Source organism: Gavialis gangeticus, unplaced genomic scaffold (genome assembly GCF_001723915.1).
Source record: "Gavialis gangeticus isolate Ggan-Ray unplaced genomic scaffold, GavGan_comp1, whole genome shotgun sequence".
Taxonomy (NCBI): domain Eukaryota; kingdom Metazoa; phylum Chordata; order Crocodylia; family Gavialidae; genus Gavialis; species Gavialis gangeticus.
Genome location: NW_017728994.1, coordinates 9397150 through 9414980, shown reverse-complemented (window position 1 = coordinate 9414980; position 17831 = coordinate 9397150). Strand labels below are relative to the sequence as shown.

At 38.1% G+C, this 17831-nt stretch overlaps 1 protein-coding gene across 1 annotated transcript in view; it reads left to right on the top strand.

The window, feature by feature from the left end:
* LOC109287326 (pro-neuregulin-3, membrane-bound isoform-like) overlaps positions 1-17286 on the top strand; it is a 69244-nt gene extending 51958 nt beyond the window's left edge. Inside the window, exons 4-5 of the mRNA XM_019502294.1 lie at positions 2955-3125; positions 13518-17286. Of these exons, the coding sequence (XP_019357839.1) occupies positions 2955-3125; positions 13518-14025 (679 nt within the window). The 3' untranslated portion in view covers positions 14026-17286. The remainder of the gene's footprint in view (positions 1-2954; positions 3126-13517) is intronic.
* Positions 17287-17831: the final 545 nt, after the last annotated feature.

Here is a 17831-nt window from a genome sequence, read left to right as displayed (position 1 = left end):
GTCATTCCCATTTTCAGTATCTGGGAGGCATCTGCTGATCGTAGAAGGCAGCACTCGGGGAGGCAGCAGCAGTCTCTGTCCCTTGCCAGCTTAGTTTTGGTGACGGTGTCAGGATGCAGAGGCCGTCATGTCACGACGCCACATGCCTTGACCCTGGTGCCCCGCTCCCCGGGGTGGAGCACAGTCCACACCCCAGCAAGTTGTGCCCCTTCCCAGGTGAAGAGTGGTTGGTAGTGGTCCGGCAGCTTATGCAAGTGTATGGATGTGCATACATATTTGAAACATTCTTTTAATGCTTAACTCCCTAGTGCAATAAATTACCTTTTGTTTCCATCTAAAGTTTCATCACTTAAATTGTGTTCCTTTTGTTAATGTTTTCCATGTTTCAGTAAACAAAGGCACTTCTGAATGTGCTCATCCATAATGAGATGTATAATCAGTTTTGTTTAGCAGCACACTGGAAAGTGCACAGTGGATCCCAGAGTTGTTGTAAATTCAAAGCAGTACCTTTTCCACCTCATGCACACATTTAACTTTGCTGGGAACTGTGCACATGCCTTGAGAAGAAAATGTGCCACCTGCTGTATAGGACTTTTTTTGTTTACTCAGTTGCTTAACCTAGAAAAAAATTCCACACAAAACAATTTGCAAAAATGCATCAGAACATTATTTTTAGGCTTTGAAATGCTTGAAGTATTTCTTTCATGTCATTTCTTTAATAAGGTGGACCTCTTTCTTTCTGTGATCCAATCATAATTTATATTGATGTCTGTGGCAAATAATTATTCAATGGATTGATCATATACACATACTTTTGGCTTATCTTTAAATATTTGGTGTTTGTATCTTTTATTGTACATGTAAGTGACAGGATATGATTTCTTTCCCCTCTGTGGATAACATAGATTTTATAAGCAGAAAGAGTGCCTGAAGAAATCTTTAGGGCAAGGATTGTCAATCACAACTGAAAAATAGAACTCCAATTTGCAGTCCTCTCAAAAAGTAAATTATATTGGAGGAAGAATTGGGAATAATGTGTGGACATGGTAATGTTCTTACAAGGAGTAAAAGCAACTAAATCTATCATGTGCTGTGAATTATTTATTGAGCTCCATCTTGTAAGACACCCTGTTATTATAATTCTTAGACTGTCTTGAACAGAGGTTGCTGATTGTTTTGTGGTGTAATAACTTGAGTAGATATTGCTGCCAGATGATATTTGGATTACTATTCATAGAATATAGTTTAGGAGTTGTACCCTTGTCTTTAGAATTCAAATACAAGTTTTCAAGTGCATTCAACATATTTATAAAGAGTGTTTCTTTCTTGTTTTCAGTAGCTAAACAAGATCACTTTAAGGAGGTCATTGAAAAATCTCCTTTGGGAGCACTATTGCTATGGGTTATTGATCTTTTCAATTAAAAAGCACTGGGAAAGTTGAAAGGTGCCTGCTACTGGGATAGAGAACAATATAGGAAGTCATAATGTAATTGGTAGAATAGGGGCAGCTGACTTGAAGAGGAAACAACTTTTTTGCTTGCTTTGGAGGGAAAAAAAAGTTCTTTTTAATGAAAAAGCATGAGGTCAAGGGAGTCTATCCAAGATATGTGGTCCAGGCAGAAATTGCTTTGGGATAAGTGTGTCCCTATCTACAAATAAAGTTTCACATTTTGTGTAAAATTAAGTTTGTTTTTAATACAAGTACCAGAAAAGAAGGAGCAAAGCTATCAGTAATCTTCCAAACACAGAGGTAACTCTTCTTACAAATATGTGCACATACAAAAACAGCATAAAATCATCATTAACCATGTAAGAAATCTAATAGATAATGGGACATGCACTGCTGAGACACAGAAGGTCAAACCATGAAATAACCATAACTGGAAAAGTACTAGGTCAGAAATCCCACACACTGTTGTTCCCTATTAATGATAAGGTATGCTTCTTCTTTAACTGTGAGTTCTCACCTTTGCCCTAGTAAGAACTGAATGTATTTCTAATGTTAATTAACAGTTTGGGGACTTCAGATCCCTTATGATTCCTGTATTAATAGAAATAAATCCATATTTGGTTTAAAATATTATCAAAAAAGGATAAAAAGCAAGTGATTTTTTTTTCTGAAATAAGCTAAAAGAATTAATGAAATTCTGTACCATCACAATTACACAACTGTCACTAAAATGCATGGTACAGGAAGGACTTGTCTACAAACAAATGTTCTATGCTACACTGCTCTGAGAAGTTTGCCTGCTGTACTCAAACTGGTGCCACTGTGTTGGCTTGCTACTGCAGATGAGCTGATTGCCACTGCCAACCACAGTGCTAATTAGCCAACCCACAGCACTGTGCTAATATAGCTACACTACTGCTGCCTGGAGGGATATCAGGGAAGCAGTGCATTGTATTTGAGGTGTCACTGCATGGAATGGCAAAGCTGTTTCTCCTACAGAATTTCTCTGTACTAAGAAGTGGTTCCATCATCAAAGATGGAGCTCATAAACTTTGTCAATAAAATATCTCCTGTTAATTTAAAATAATTGTGTCAACCTGTAAAGCCTCCCAAGCTAAGAAATCACTTGTAGATGGGTCTAACATTTAAGCGTCAGATCCCAAGCCCAGTTTATGTTGATTTACCTAGCTGAGGATTGGACTTTATTATCAAAGTGATGATAAAAATGAATAGAAACACCTCCTGGCCAAGGACAGGACAATTTTAAATATATTCATCATTTATTTTTATTCCTTCAAGGGACACTAACATTTAAATATGGAATAAACAGCAGCTAACTGTGAACTACAATATTATATTTCAGTGAACTTCTGCTGACATCATAAACAGCTACAGCAAAGTTTATAAAGCTGAAATACATGTCTTATTAATTCTGTAATCTTTATTTCCAAAGCATTTATGTTAGGGCTCTGGTATTTTTATTAACTGTTGGTCTTGTTTCCAGAAGTCTCTCTTCATGCTGTAACCCAGGACAAAGAACTGGAATGCTACACAGGAATGCTTTTCGGAGGACTCCACCCTTACCTCGGGGTAGGTTTAATGGAATTACGGGACCAGCATATCAACAGCTAGAAGAGTCAAGGATCACAGATCAGGATGCAGTACCTTGCCAAGGGTAGGTAATAAAAGCAACCAAAGCAAGCCAATTAATTATCAGCTGCAGAATAAAATAAATAAATAAATACTAATGCCTGACTACTTAGTCTACATTTGTTATCACAGTGAGTACAAGATTAGAGTCCATTATGCATCCAGTGTGTATAGTATTCAAATGGAAACTATATCAAAGCATGTTAGCAGTTGAAGACATTATCTTTGACTGGTTTCTTTTCTTAAGCTCTTTCATGTCTGAAGAAGACATGATCAGGGGAAACAAAAACAAACAAAAAAATTGGTTACCTGTCATCACTTACAGGTATTTTTTCCCTTTTTTAGCAATATCATTATCTGTAATTCAATGTTTGTTGTACATAGCATTCATTTCCTTTTCCTTTGACACTGGAAAAAGCCAAATTCATGTACATAATATTAAATAGATCCATGTTAGTTCCACAAATAAATTAGGTGTGACCATTTCACTTTTATTTGCCATTTAAAATCTACAGAGTCATTTTTTTTCTCTTATCACAATTAAAAATATGCAGCAACTGGTCTTCAGGTCCAGTTAAACTAAGGCCTTGAATTTCAAAATTGTGATGTGCGTGATCAGCTTCTTTTGAAGTCAGTTGGAGTTGCTAGTGTTGAACTCTTCTGAAATCCATTCCCATAATATTTAGTTGTATGAAAGAGTATTGCATCCTTTATGTCTGTGTAATAGGGAGCCTTCCCAGGGCCAATTAGAAGTTGGCCCGCCCACCTATTTCTGGGCTAACCTCCTGCCTCTCTCTCACCTGCCATACCTGGATGAAAAATGATTAAGATATTACCCAGGAGAGTGGCTGCTCATTTCTTGCCTCAGTGCTAGGGGGCATTATCTGTGGCTCCAAACCCTTCCCTACACTGCAGCCCATGCCTCACAGATGGCATCTAAGCTCTTAATGTCTCTGGCCCCACACTGGGTCCTATAACACTGTAGTCTGGACGCCAACTAGACCCCTCCCATTAGGCAGACTACTCCACCCTCATTCTGGGCTGCCAAGCTCCCTGCGCTCTTCTCCCTCTCAAGCGTAGCCCCCACCCCCGTTTGGCCACACAGGCCCTGGCCTCACCTCCAAGGCCAATTGGAACGCAAGGCCCCCAGCTCAGGGCATCCCTCATGGTGTGCCCCTGGCCCTTTTGACCCTTCTCGTCCTGGCCCCAGCATTGACCAGTTGAGGGTGTCTCAAGTAAGACTTCTGAGCAGCTAGCCCGCACTCTCTTACATGGGTCTGCCTTCTTTGGCCCTAGTACGGGGTTACCCACCCAATTGTGTGGGCTGGGGTTATTAAGGTGCCCTGACCCACCTTTCACTGTGGTGGTAACTGGCCTTGCATTTCTTTGGGGCTGTCTCACCATAAACAGCCCCACCAGGTCATCCATCCCCGGCAGAGTGCAGTTTTAGGTCATGCCCAGGACTAATGAGACCTCCAAGCCATCCCCATAGCCTCACCCTGAAGACAAAGTTCTTCCTGGAGCATCAGAGCTCAGCAGGGAGATATTTCTTCCCTGTTGACTGGTCACAAACTGCTCCCCTTTAGCAAAGAGAGCTGGGCATCAAATGGTTGCGCTCATCAGGCACCTGCCCTCTCCCTGGCCTAGCCCTTAAAGTGGCAGGCACCAACAGTGCCCTGCCACAGTCTGTAATCTTTATAAAATGAGAAGGGAATGGAACTCATTTGAATGGCACTTAATCTGGCATGAGTGAAAGCTAACTGTGCTGAGATCAAAGGTGTGCTTTAGAATACAGCTGCCCAACATCTCAGAACTGCCCATGTGCAACTTCTGAAATGAATGGAAGAAAATGAAGAAACAAAACAATTTGTATTCTTTAAAGTCAGAAGGGACTACTCTGGTCTTACATCTTGGTTAACACAGGGCAAAGGTACTTATTGGAATGCACATGTATCTATACTATACTTTTCATCCTAAATGATGCAGATTTGCATTCTGTACATAATACAGTAGCATGCCAGTAGCATTCCAACTGCAACTTTGGGTTTAGATGGTGCCAGCCTAGTGCCAGTGGTGGTATGCTACATGAAGTCTGGGAAAAAATATATTTTGAACTTCAGCACTTGCACAGATTCATAGATTCATACATGCAGATCATTGGGTCCAGCCCCCCCAACCCCTCCACTCTAGGCAGGAGGACAACTGGGGTCAAGTGACCACAGTGAGGTGACTGTCCAGTCTCCTCTTGAAAACCTGCAAGGTAGGTGACTGGAGGGAGTTTATTTCAGTCTAAACACCCTGACTGTGAAGGAGTTTTTCCTGGCATTAAGCCTGAAGCGGCCTTCTAGGAGTTTGTATCCATTGGTCCTGTTCTTCCCCAGCAGTGCCCTAGTGAACAGTTGTTCACCGAGCTTCTGATGCACTCCTCTGATATAGCGGTAAGCTACTATCAAGCCCCTTCTCAATGTTCTCTTCTTTAGGCTAAAGAGGCCCTGGCCCCTCAGCCTTTCCTCATATGGCTTGCCCTGCAAGTCCCTAATCATATGGGTGACTCTTCTCTGGACTCTCTTAAGTTTTCCACATCCTTGTTGAAGTGTGCCACCCAGAACTGGATGCAGCACTCCAACTGCGGTCTCACCAGTGCTGAGAACAGCAGGAGTACCACTTCCTTAGTTTTACACAAGATGCATCTGTTGATGCATGCCAGTGTGTTGTTTGCCTTGCTGGCCACTGCGTTGCACTGATGGCTCATGTTCATGCGGTGGTCAATCATTACCCCTAGGTTTGTTTCAGCTGTGGTGCAGGTCAGGCTGTCACCTACAAGCCTGTATGCATGTTGAGGGTTATTTGCTCCCAGATAGAGCACCTTACACTTCGAAGTGTTAAACTTCATCTGGTTCTGGTCTGCCCAACTCTGGAGCCTGTCCAGGTCTGCTTGTATCAGCAACCTATTTTCTGGCATGGCCACACTGCCCCCATAACTTGGTGTCATCTGTGAACTTGCCAGAGAGCTTTTCAGTCCCCCATCCAAATCATTGATCAAAATGTTGAAAAGCACCAGTCCAAGCACAGACCCTTGAGGGACACCACTGGCCACTTCCCTCCAGGACAACACACATCTATTCATGAGAACTCTCTGGGTCCTACCCTGTAGCCAGTTTCCCACTCAGTGAACCATCAAGCAGCTGAGCCCGCAATCTTCCAGTTTGCCCACAAGGATATTGTCATTCAGAATTTTACCTTCCATGAGCTTATCAAACATAGATTCTTTCCATGATTTTCCCTGGGACAGAGGTTAGGCTGACTGGCCTATAGTTGCCCATGTCCTCCCTCTTCCTCTTCTTAAAGATGGGCACAATGTTGGCCCTCTACCAATCCTTAGGGATCTCCCCTGTGTGCCATTAATTCTGAAATAGCTTTGCCAGGGGTCCTGCGATGACCTTAGCCAGCTCCTTCAGCACTCTCAGATGGAGTCCATCCGGTTCTGCTGACTTATAAATGTCTATCTTTTCTAGTTGGTATTGCACCCGCTCATCATCCACAGTGGGGAGGCTGTCAGTCCCAGCGTGCCTGCTATGAGCCTTATCTCGCTTGACTTTCCTCATAGTCCAGTGAAATACCCAACCAAAGCGGGCATTCAGTAGTTCTTTTTTTCCTGAACGTCAGTTATCAGCTATCCTGAGGTGTTAAGCAGGGGTCTCACACTTCTATTTGTTTTCCTTCTACTGCCTACATACCTAAAGAAGGACTCTTATTGTCCTTGACTCCTGTGGCTAACCTAAACTCAGTCACTGCCTTAGTTTACCTGATCATTTCCCTACAAGTGCTGGCCACTAAATTATAGTCCTCCTTGGGGACTGTCTCTATCTTCCACTATGCATATATCTTTTTCTTTTTTAAGAGGACCACAATGTCCCTATTAAGCCATAAGGGCTTACCAGCCCTCCTGCTACCTTACCTCTTTACACTTTATTTACAGGAATTTATGTATATAACTGTTTACAGTAAAAAAGCAACTGTTTGTGTGGAGGGTTACACAGGGCCTAACATGGAGGGTGGGAGGCATGCCTGAGGCTGGAGGCAGAGCAGTGGCGCAGCAGGCTACAGGGTGGCAGCTTTCATCCCTGCTCATCTCCCTTCCTCCCATCATTCATGATGGGAAATTGGCTAGTTTAAACATAAGACAGCTCTGGTGTATTCACAATAGGAAAAGTTTGGGCTTTTTTTAAGTATCCAGTAATACTCTGAAGAATGAACACATTGCTCAGTTTATACATATCACAGGAAGTTGTGCACAGTGCTTTCACAGACCTATGGAATTTAACAGTGAAAGCTCTCCATTAATGAGAACCCACCCTCACAATCCCACTATCTCATGGACTAGTTAAATTTCATGCAGTGCTGGGGTTCATGCGGTGGCCTTACAAGGATGCACAATTATTATTTGTTTATTGAAAGATAGTCACAAAGCCCCTCAACCACTCAAACATTTTTCTGTTAGACCATGGAATCTTTGAAAATCTATGAATGGGCATGGGATCTTGGTAAATCTAATGCCATAGAGCTGCCAGTAGAAAAGAGCAGAGGAATGTGTTGCAGCTTCAGAGACTTCCACAATAGATCAGTACCAGGTGGAGTCTCATTATAGTAAATGAGACTATCCAAACATTAACATTATATTAGAAATAAATCAAAGTTCATCATTGCAGTTCTGTCCCTCCTCTAAGACAGCTTTGCATCCTGACTAGAGCAACTACTAAGAGAAAAAAATCTGCATCTGATGCATCAGCAGAGGACAATGTTTGTTTCTCATCAGACTGTACCAAGGCAAGAGAAATTAACTTCCCCCAGGTAACAACATCTAAGCTTTCCTGGTTTAGTAATCACTTTATTTGCTTCATGCAGGAACTTACATCATACAACAAAAAGTCAGTCTGACCAGATCTGGTAGCCACAACTCTATCTTACCTTCATGGGTGGGCATCTTTAGGCAATAAATTTAGTAGATTTTTGCATAGTTATTAAACTCGGAACACATAATGTGCGGTACCCATGGCAACCTGTTTTATTTCTCCAAAACATAACAAGAACACTCCTCATTTTTCCTGTCAAAAAAGATACCCCTTTCCTGTTGCAAGAACTGTTCCCTCCAGCAATGCACTAAAACTAATATTTTCATTCCAAGGCAGCTTGCTAGTTAAGCTTGTTATCTCAAAAGGATGGACAGTTCCATTATTATTCCTGTAATTCCTATACCCAAAGGATATAGAATTCTAATCTAAAGCACTAACATCAATAGAAAAGTAAGACCTTCCTCCTCTTGAATCCTGTAACTGGTTCTCAGTCTGCTCCGGTTAATAGAATAATTTCTTGTGATGCTTTCTGGGTTCCTGTCCCCTGTGCCCTGTGATTTTCTTCTCAGTTATGCTAGTATAAAGCTAGAGTAATTCAGTGGAGATAGGCTAATTGTAAAATAAATTAAAATGTGGCCTCCAGCAATTTCATTTTCATCTTTTGTCCCTGTCTCATAGCCTTCAGTGTGCTACCATTCTTGAGCCCTTTCTTGTATGTTTAGTGCCATTTTAGCTTTGAGACAGTATTGCTTTTACTCTTGATGTTCTTCACCTGAAACTGTAGGACCATTCTCTATGATCAGGTGGCAATCTTGAAATTAGAGAGACTTTTGTAGCAGTATTGTGTGATAATCCCTTTGAAACACTTATCTGATGGTATATTTAACATCACTCCTTATCTCAAAGTTTCTTAGTTTATGGAATAAATTCAACCCTTTTTAGAACTTTAAATTAGACAACCAAGGCAGCACAAGAAACAAAGATGAAATCAAACTTTAAAGTGGAAATAGGTACAACATTTGTCAATTGAAACTAAATCTCTCCTAAACCTAGAATTCTCAGTTAGGATTCTGAAATGTTGTTTTGTCCCAAAACATAAGCAAAGTGAAAAACCTCAACACAGCATATGTAATTTTGTCAAATAGTTGTTTTCTATTGGATGACATTACATTAGACAATGTTTGACTCAGTCTATATTATAAGTTACCTAGGAAGTCACAACTTACCTGAGGACTTTTAACCAAGGTTAAATATCTTTCTATAATGTAGATGGTGTAGTTCATCCAAAAATGGAATGGCTTTGATCAAAGCTCATTGACTGAAGGCATGGAAACTATGTTATATGGGAAGTTACATTATCGTAATGGCCCCTTCTGGCCTTGATATCCATTATTCTGTGGGTAACTCATGGGTCCCTAACATGGTTTGTACCTGAGACTAAGTTAAACTAAGGGTCTTGTTATCATTTTTGTACAGCACACTTCTATTTCTTCCTGCACAGGCAGAGTCAATTTATTTTCTTTAAGCATATGTGCCACTCATTAATTTTTTATAGACATCCATATACTATTGGAATAATTTGTTAGGGAATCCATGTAGTAAATAGTCTTCTAGTACTAACCTGTGCTGGTCTATAGCAGGATCCTGAACTTCTAGTCTTAGTAAAGCAAAGTATTTTATTTAAATACATATGTAAATGTGTTTATGTACATGAAGTTCAAATGTGTTTATGTGCCACGAAGCACTCTTTCTAGGCAGGAGATCATTTCTAAAACTACTCCCTAGATGTGATAAAATATATATTTTTGGAAGGGAAAACTATTATAGGTCTATTTTAAAGCTTGAATGCTAATATGATATCAAAATTCAGAAAAAAGTATCCTTAATGTCCTTTATTATTTTTATTTTTGTTTCATTATACTACTTAATTTTACTAAAATAAGCCATTTAAAATAGAAGAAATAGTGATGAGACTATTTGGAAAACAATAGTATGGTCTACTAATTAATTGATCCATTTGGTTGAAATATTTTTATCTGATGTTTAGACCAAAATTTAACAAAAAATCACTGAATTCAAAAGAAAAATAATATATATTTTTTTTCTTACAGAGTTTGTTTTTTTATGTAACCTTTGTACTCTGGAACTCTAGTCAAGACCCAACTTTCTGGTTCTACCAAGTTGCCAGGAATTTTTTTTTTGGCTAAATGGATGTACTAAAAATCTCATAGTGAGGTACTCTCAAAAGCTTTGCAGTTCAAATATCATGTCCTGCAAAGTTCACAAAGAAATCTGTTCCTGAAAAATTTCCAGCTTTTTTTCCCCCAACCCTATGTTATCTACTTTAAAACTTTAATGTTCTATGCCCCAACCTGCTTTGTACCCAGAATCTACTGAGGTGCCATTTATCAGCAGCTGAATTCGAATGTTATCAGAGACTGCACATTCATCTTTAACAAAAGAGAGACCAGACTACTTGATGAGCTTTTATAATTGCTTCTACCTGGCAACACTGAGTGCTCCATCTTCTTGTCCCACCTTGAGGGAAACCTGTTTCTTCTTTTCAGAAATGCCAGGCCTCGTTATTTGCACCAGGTCTTGACAGTTCCAGAATCTGAGCTGGGCAAAGTTAATATCAGTTGATTAATTATCACACCACTAATTAAGGAGTCAACAAACTGTTCTCAATGAGATCCTTATACAAACAAAGCATCTTCATGCCACTCACATCCTAAGGGACTGACAACAGTTTTGAGGGTATATATTAAAAATTAGTTTATTCAGGTAGATCATTTGCTTCTTGGAATTGGACTTTTAAAATATGCTATTATATTGAGCAGTGCAAGTTTGTAGTTTTTTTTCTGTGGTCACTGTGGGCCCACAGTGGGTCCACTGTGGGCCTTGTTTTCACTGAAATCAGTAAAAGTCTGACTCATATTACAGATGCAGGATCCTAAAAAGCAAAAATTGAGCATTAGTTAGTTTGGATCTGATTTTTCCTGCTATTTCAGTACATCAGCTCTCACACAAATGAAATACCCTGTTGCAACCACTAACCTCTACTGCAAAGAATGTGAACACAAGAATGGAAATACATTTTTCCGTGTGTAGGATCTTTGCCTCTGAGTAATTTTGGAAGCTTTATGGAAATTTGGTGAACACTTTCAGCATCTGACATTTCTAAATATCAAGAATATCATGAGTCCATGTTATAGAGCTGGCTATTTTTAAGAATTTCATACCAAATCCATTTCTGGTATCAGTAATTCTTACTTGTTTATGTTATTCTTAAAAGAATTCACTCCCTTCATTTTCAGGGTACAACCCAGAAAATATATTTAGGGGCTGAATTATCAATTCAAGGGAATAATGCAACTGATGAAACTACTCCAGCTGTAGTGATTTGAACAATTCTGATAAACAAATGCCCAGGAAACAAGAGTGGGTACAAACCAACAGGTCTGCACTGTTTTGTTTTGTTTTCATTTATTTATTAAAATGTCCTCTCTATAGATTAATTTCTTTAATCAATATTTAATACTGATTTTTTAAAAATGTCAATTACTAGTGCTTTTGTTAAATTGACTTGAAGGGTGTCTAATTTCACTCTACTTACATTGTAATTGCATTTTTTAATAATTTACCCCATAGTAGTTTGGCAACTTTCTTTAATATTCTGATATTAATCAGAACAAACATTTCTCCCTTTTAAACAGAGAGGTGGTTAGCCATATTAGCCTGAAGTCAAGCAAAAGTAGGATAGGATGGCACCTTAAAGATTAACTGGTTCAGAGAGACATGAGCTTTAATAGACAACAGTTTACTTCATTATATGCTCTGAATGGACACATCTGATGAAACACCCGGTAAAGTAGGTTGCTACCTATGAAAGCTCATGGCTGTCTGAGCCAGTTCATCTCTAAAAGTGTCATCTACTCTACCTTCAGCCTCTCCTTCAAGTAGTAATACATTTTGATCCTCCTTTCCACAATTCCCTGGAGACCCACAAGTTACCATCTAAAGGCCTTTCCAAATCACTCAGAATGCACTGTTGCTTCATGAAAGCCAGTGAATTCTAGAATAGAAACCCAGGATACATTGCTGCTGAATTGAGTGTGGTGTTACTACAGAGAGAAATCGTAACATTCTAGTCTTTTAAATACTCCATATTATGATTGCCTAATATTGACACAATTAAGTGTGTATGTGTACAAAATCAAGTAAACTATAATAAGTACAATTCTAGTAGAGATTTGCCCTTGAGAATTTTTTTTTCTTTGTACTAATTTTCTTTTTGCTGTTAGCATAAGTGTTTAAGCCACAGCTGAGTGAGGAATACAGGAACAATGGTTCAACTGAAGTAAAGAGGGTCTGTTTTTTGCGCAATAACTTTGCTGAAATAAGGTGTTAAAGTCAAAATTTAAAAAATTACTTCAGCTTATTTGAGGACATCAGGGCCAAATCTTGCTTTCTTTGCTTAGACATAAAATACATGTGATTTAGTTCTGAGATAATGGGACTAATGAAACTTAGTTTCCAGTCCAGTTTCTGGTCCTACTTTTCTAGGCTTCCTTATAGACTCCTCCTAATTTACAATGCTGTAACTGATACATGAATGACATCGATTGTCCTTAATAAGCATGACAAGTAAGGATATGAATTTATCACACTATGAGAGTTGTAGTACAATTTCTGAGCTACAGGAAAGATTTTGAAGTTGGCTTCTCACTAAGTTTGCAAACTGATTAAAAAAATTCACATATTTTCAGAGATATTTTTCACATATTTTCTGTAGATGGGACACAGTTTTTGTAGTATAACTAGGTTTTACTCATAGTACAACAAAATGTTTTAGAAGTTTATGAAACGTAGCAAAAATAGTTTAAAAGTTCTGAACCTAGATGTTTCCCAGGACCCAGCATGCTTTCTCCATCCTCAAACTCTATATGAGAAAAGAAAAATTAGATCAACATTTAGAAGCTTGAGTGTTTGGATAAATGTGATTTTCAGAATTTCAAAGTATCTTCAACTCCCATTAAAGATAACAGGAGGTAATTAATTATTATTATTATGGCAGAACTGTTCCAATAATAATTCATTTCACTGAATTTTTAAACTATTATGTAAACTCCAGTATATCCCAAAATATTGATATAACTTAAAAAATACTGATACTGAGGAAATTGAAAATCCATGTTCCCAGCTCCAGAATATAGTAATGGAGTTACAAATTTCAATGTAGGACAATAATAGGTCTGACAGAGCACTTCTTATCCCTGGATCTGAAAGCTTTATAAAAACAGGTAAGTATCATTATACTAATTTATGTATGGCAAGTCTAATGCACAAAAGGATATGTAACTTCCCAAGATCATCTACTGGGCCAATGGCAGACCTAGGAATAGAAACCCAAATCCCTAGTTTGAAGAAGATGGATTTCTCAGTACATTTTAAACAGACATTCCCACTGAGCCTTATTCCAGCATTTCTGCTATATTAGTGTTTCCATTGTGTCTTCCTGCTTCAGAGTGGAAGAAAATTATTATCCTTTTTTCTTATTTTAGGTATTCATCCACTGGTTTGAAAACTCCTCAGAATACTTCAATAAATATGCAACTGCCTTCAAGGGAGACAACCCCTTATTTTACTCCTGTGGATCAGAAGGCCTTAGTTGGATATTCATCTTCAAGGGCCAACTCAGTTCCCATCATCCCCTCTGTCGGCTTGGATGAAGCCTGCATGCAAATGCAGAATGTTTCTGAAGTAACAGGCATCAAATGGTGCAAAAACTCCTATTCCGCTGAACTTGTCAATGTGAGTGCCCCTGTCAGCAATTGTCTTATAGCAGAACAACACGAAGTGAAAATATTGCTAGAAACTGTCCAGGAGCAGATTCGAATTCTGACTGATGCAAGAAGGTCAGAGGACTATGAACTAGTGAGCGCAGAAACAGAGAATAGCGCAAGTGAAAACACAGCATTTCTGCCCATGAGTCCCATGGCAAAATCGGAACGAGAGGCACAATTTGTCTTAAAAAGTGAAACACAAAGAGACTCAACATTGACCAAGTGACTTTTAGGGGCTGGGGGTGGGGAAATAAAGGATCTGTGCATTCGATGCTTTGCTAAAAAGGTAAAGGAGGTATTAAATACAAATTATTTATATGCATTAATTTAAGAGCATCTACTTAGAAGAAACCAAATAGTCAGTCGCCCTCATATCATAGTGTTTTTTAACAGAATATTTTTTTAAGGGAAAGAAAAGTTGCAGAAGGGATCAAGCTTACATCAGAAGTTTTTTTGGCAGGGTTACACACAGCTTCAGTTACGGTATATTTTAAAACTGACCTGTTTATCTGTTAGAAGGCTTAGGCTATGCATCTTTTTCAAAATGGCCAACACCATTCATCGACTCATTTTTGGTTTCAAGGTAGTGCTAAAGCAGTCTACCAGGGATTCATACCCTGGTTAGGAACCCCCTCTAGCATCTAATATAATCCAGGTTCATGATTAGACCTCCATTTAATCCAGTCACATGGCTGGCCTAAGAGTCATAATTTTAAAACACACACACAGATCAATCTTTCCTGACTGATTTCTAAAACAGCAAAGGCGCTAAGCCAGATGCCTAAGTATGTACCTTGCTTTAAGAACATGCATTGTCCCAATAAAATCAACAGGAAAACCATGAGTTTTCAAGTTATCTCATGCTTGCTGAAATGATCCAGCATTGCTGGATTTTTTGACGGAAAGAGCAAGAGAGAGATGAAGAATGTGTGTGCGCACGTGTTTGCATTCCTGTATTTTTTTATTTTCATCTGAGAAAGTAAAACACATTATTTGTCACAAAAACTCACAGTATTTTCAGAATGTTATACTTTGAAGATGTGTGTCAGCTCTAAAGGAGCACTTGTGTCTCTATTTTTTTTAAATTTAGTTTTGTTTCAGTTTGTTCAGAGATCAGTTATATCCAGTTATTTATGCGGCCCTAGTTTGATGCCTCTTTAAGGTTATTTCTCTCCCCCCTTCCTTTTTTCTCCATTCATTTTAATTAAGCATGATTTAGGCTTCTGCACCCAAAAATCACTATGGGCAGACCCATGCCGTTGATGTCTTGACCTTAACAGAGCTTCAAATGTGTTTGTTCCACATAGGCCCATTTGGCACATTGAGGCTTAAAGGAGGAAATCTCTATGGCTGGTAAAACTGTTCCAAGCAACTTGCAACTTTCAGATTTTCTTTTTTCTTTGTGGGGTTTTTTTTCACCATAGCACAATATGCCACTAATGAACCAATTTCAATAGTGATAGAAGTATCAATACTTTTCTTTATTTTTTTTAATTAAATCTGCTTAAATTATTTGTAAAAAATAAATAAATAATGAATTAAAGGGGATAATCACCAAATAGCCTTCCTTGTTTAATGCCAGAATAATATTATTTTTCAGTCTGAAGTACACGAAAAAGATTAAAACACTCCTTTGCAGCAAAGTAACTGCTAAACTTATTAGATGTGCCCCAGACTTTCCAGTTCACTGATTTTAAGAGTAAGTTCCCAAAATAGCACAATCAATTGGTCCAGTGCTATTGTATGCTAAATCACAGTAAAGCAATATTTTAAACTCTGTTAAGTGAACTGAGAAATAATGCTGAAGGCATATATCATTTATATTCCCCAACTAGGGCATTAAAGAAGAATTTAGTACTCACATAACAAGTCTTTTTTATTTCAATGCAAAGTTTATGAGATTGTCTTGTTTACACAACTTTCTATGGCTGTAGTCTTTGCTGTGTGTTTTCAATAAAAATGTATTTGAGGGCACGCTGTGGTCTATGCTCCAGGCTACAGCATCCTTGGTTCTGACTGCCTTCTTCAAATGTTAGTAGTTTGTGCGAAGACTAGTTTTAAGGAGGGACCTTCCTGAGGGAGTCATCTCATTGTAAACAACAGCTGCTTTTTAAGGCCCAAATCCTACAATTTGTTGCATGTGGAGAGAGCCCTATCCACTTCAATAATGCTTCATATGGTTTCTGTATTCTGCCTCCATGAAATGAATTGCAGGATCATGGTCTAAGCACATATATCACAATGAAATGTTTTGAAATGAACAAAGATCTGGCTTCACTGCCCTAAGTCCAACTATATCTTGCAATAAGAATATTCCCCCTTTGAAATATATTGGAAACACACTGCAGGATTTCTGTTGAAGAAACAATTTTCTCATTTAGGCAATGCCTTTCTTAAAGGAATGTGTTAGTCTAGCACCCACAAAAACAGAAATAGTGGAAGAGCAATGTATTAAAATGTTCAATGGACATTTGGAAGTGTTTGAATAAGATGAAGATCTGAAATGCTGAGAGATCTTTAGTTCATGTTAGACATGCTATCCTGTATTCAGCAAAGGATGTGTGACTGTTATATGTTAACTGTTCTATTCAGTTTTCAGCATGTTTGAATAGAGAGACATAAATATTAACCACGTGATAGACTAATGTATTATTTGTTAAGAATATCACTACAGCTCTATTTAAAACGTTCATTGTTGAAAGAGGAAAAAAAGGTTAAAAAAAGAAAAAGGATGTAGACAGGTAGCCTTAATATGGATTATGGATTTTTTTCTAACGCATTTGTTTCCCCCCCATGAAAACAATTTTATAGAAAATGGAACTAAATTTTCAGTACAGCCTGGCACTTTTACTATGTAGACTGCACAAAAAGAGTATGCAAATTGTACTTACACCAGTGAAATAATAGACTGAATTCTGCTCTGATTTACACTCCATGCAGTCCCACTAGACTCCCATTGAATTGAAAAGTCTGTAAAAGTCAGTGTTGAAGTCTCTTTGGTCTCTTAAAATTGTATCTGTTCTTCATTTGGGAAACAAATCAATCCTCCACATAAGAAGCTCTAATCTTGGTGATTTATATCTCTCATAATTAAAAATTACGGTTGACCTGTAAAGCTCAAATTTACTTTGGTGTGAAATTTCACACATACAGTGTTACACATAAGTGAACTGAGAGAATAGTTTATTAAATAGCTTTAAACCACTCAAAACACATCTACATCTCTTAAGTATAATGCAATTGAACAGAAATATAAAATAGGGCCATTATATGCCCTAGATGTCTTGCTTCTAAAAGGACTTCCTTCAAAAGCAAGTAAACCAAACCTTTTCGCCCCTTAAAAATTCCTGTTAATGGAGTATTTCCAACACTTTATAGTAGTAAATGTAGTGAGTATAATCATGTTTCATATTGTTAACCACTGAAGAATAATTTTCAGTACAACTCTTAGGGGCTAGAGCTGATTATCTTTTTTATGTTGAATATCACCTTACTTCTTGAATAGCTCAGTTAATTTCAGTTACTCTATTCATGAGGAAAGTGTTATTCAAAATGAGCATCTGGCCCTCTGTTAGGGGAGGAAACCCCCTGAAAAGTGGCTAGATTCTCAGATGTTATTAACTCTAACTGTAATGAAATCAGTAAAACATGTATTTAGATGGAAAATGAGGCATGCATTTAGTTACTTTCCTGAACCATGAGTTAAACTCCCTCTCCCTCCCCTGCCACCATCAGATAGCGGGCAAAGTTTTCAGAATAAAACACACTAATGTAAATTGTTACATTTCATCAATGCTATGAAATTAAGTTTATTAGATTTTGTAGGTTACCTGTACTTCTTAAAGAAGTGATAAAAATGTGTATTACAGGAGAGTTTGCCAAAGTATTAATAATGGGATTTAAAATTTAAATTAATAAAAGCAGAGCTTTAAAAAAAAGTTTAAATCTGATCTAAAATCTGGCAGATTCAGGAATATTGATTGTCTCTCGGTAGAGCAGGATTTCCCCATAAACTCATATAAGCAAACAACA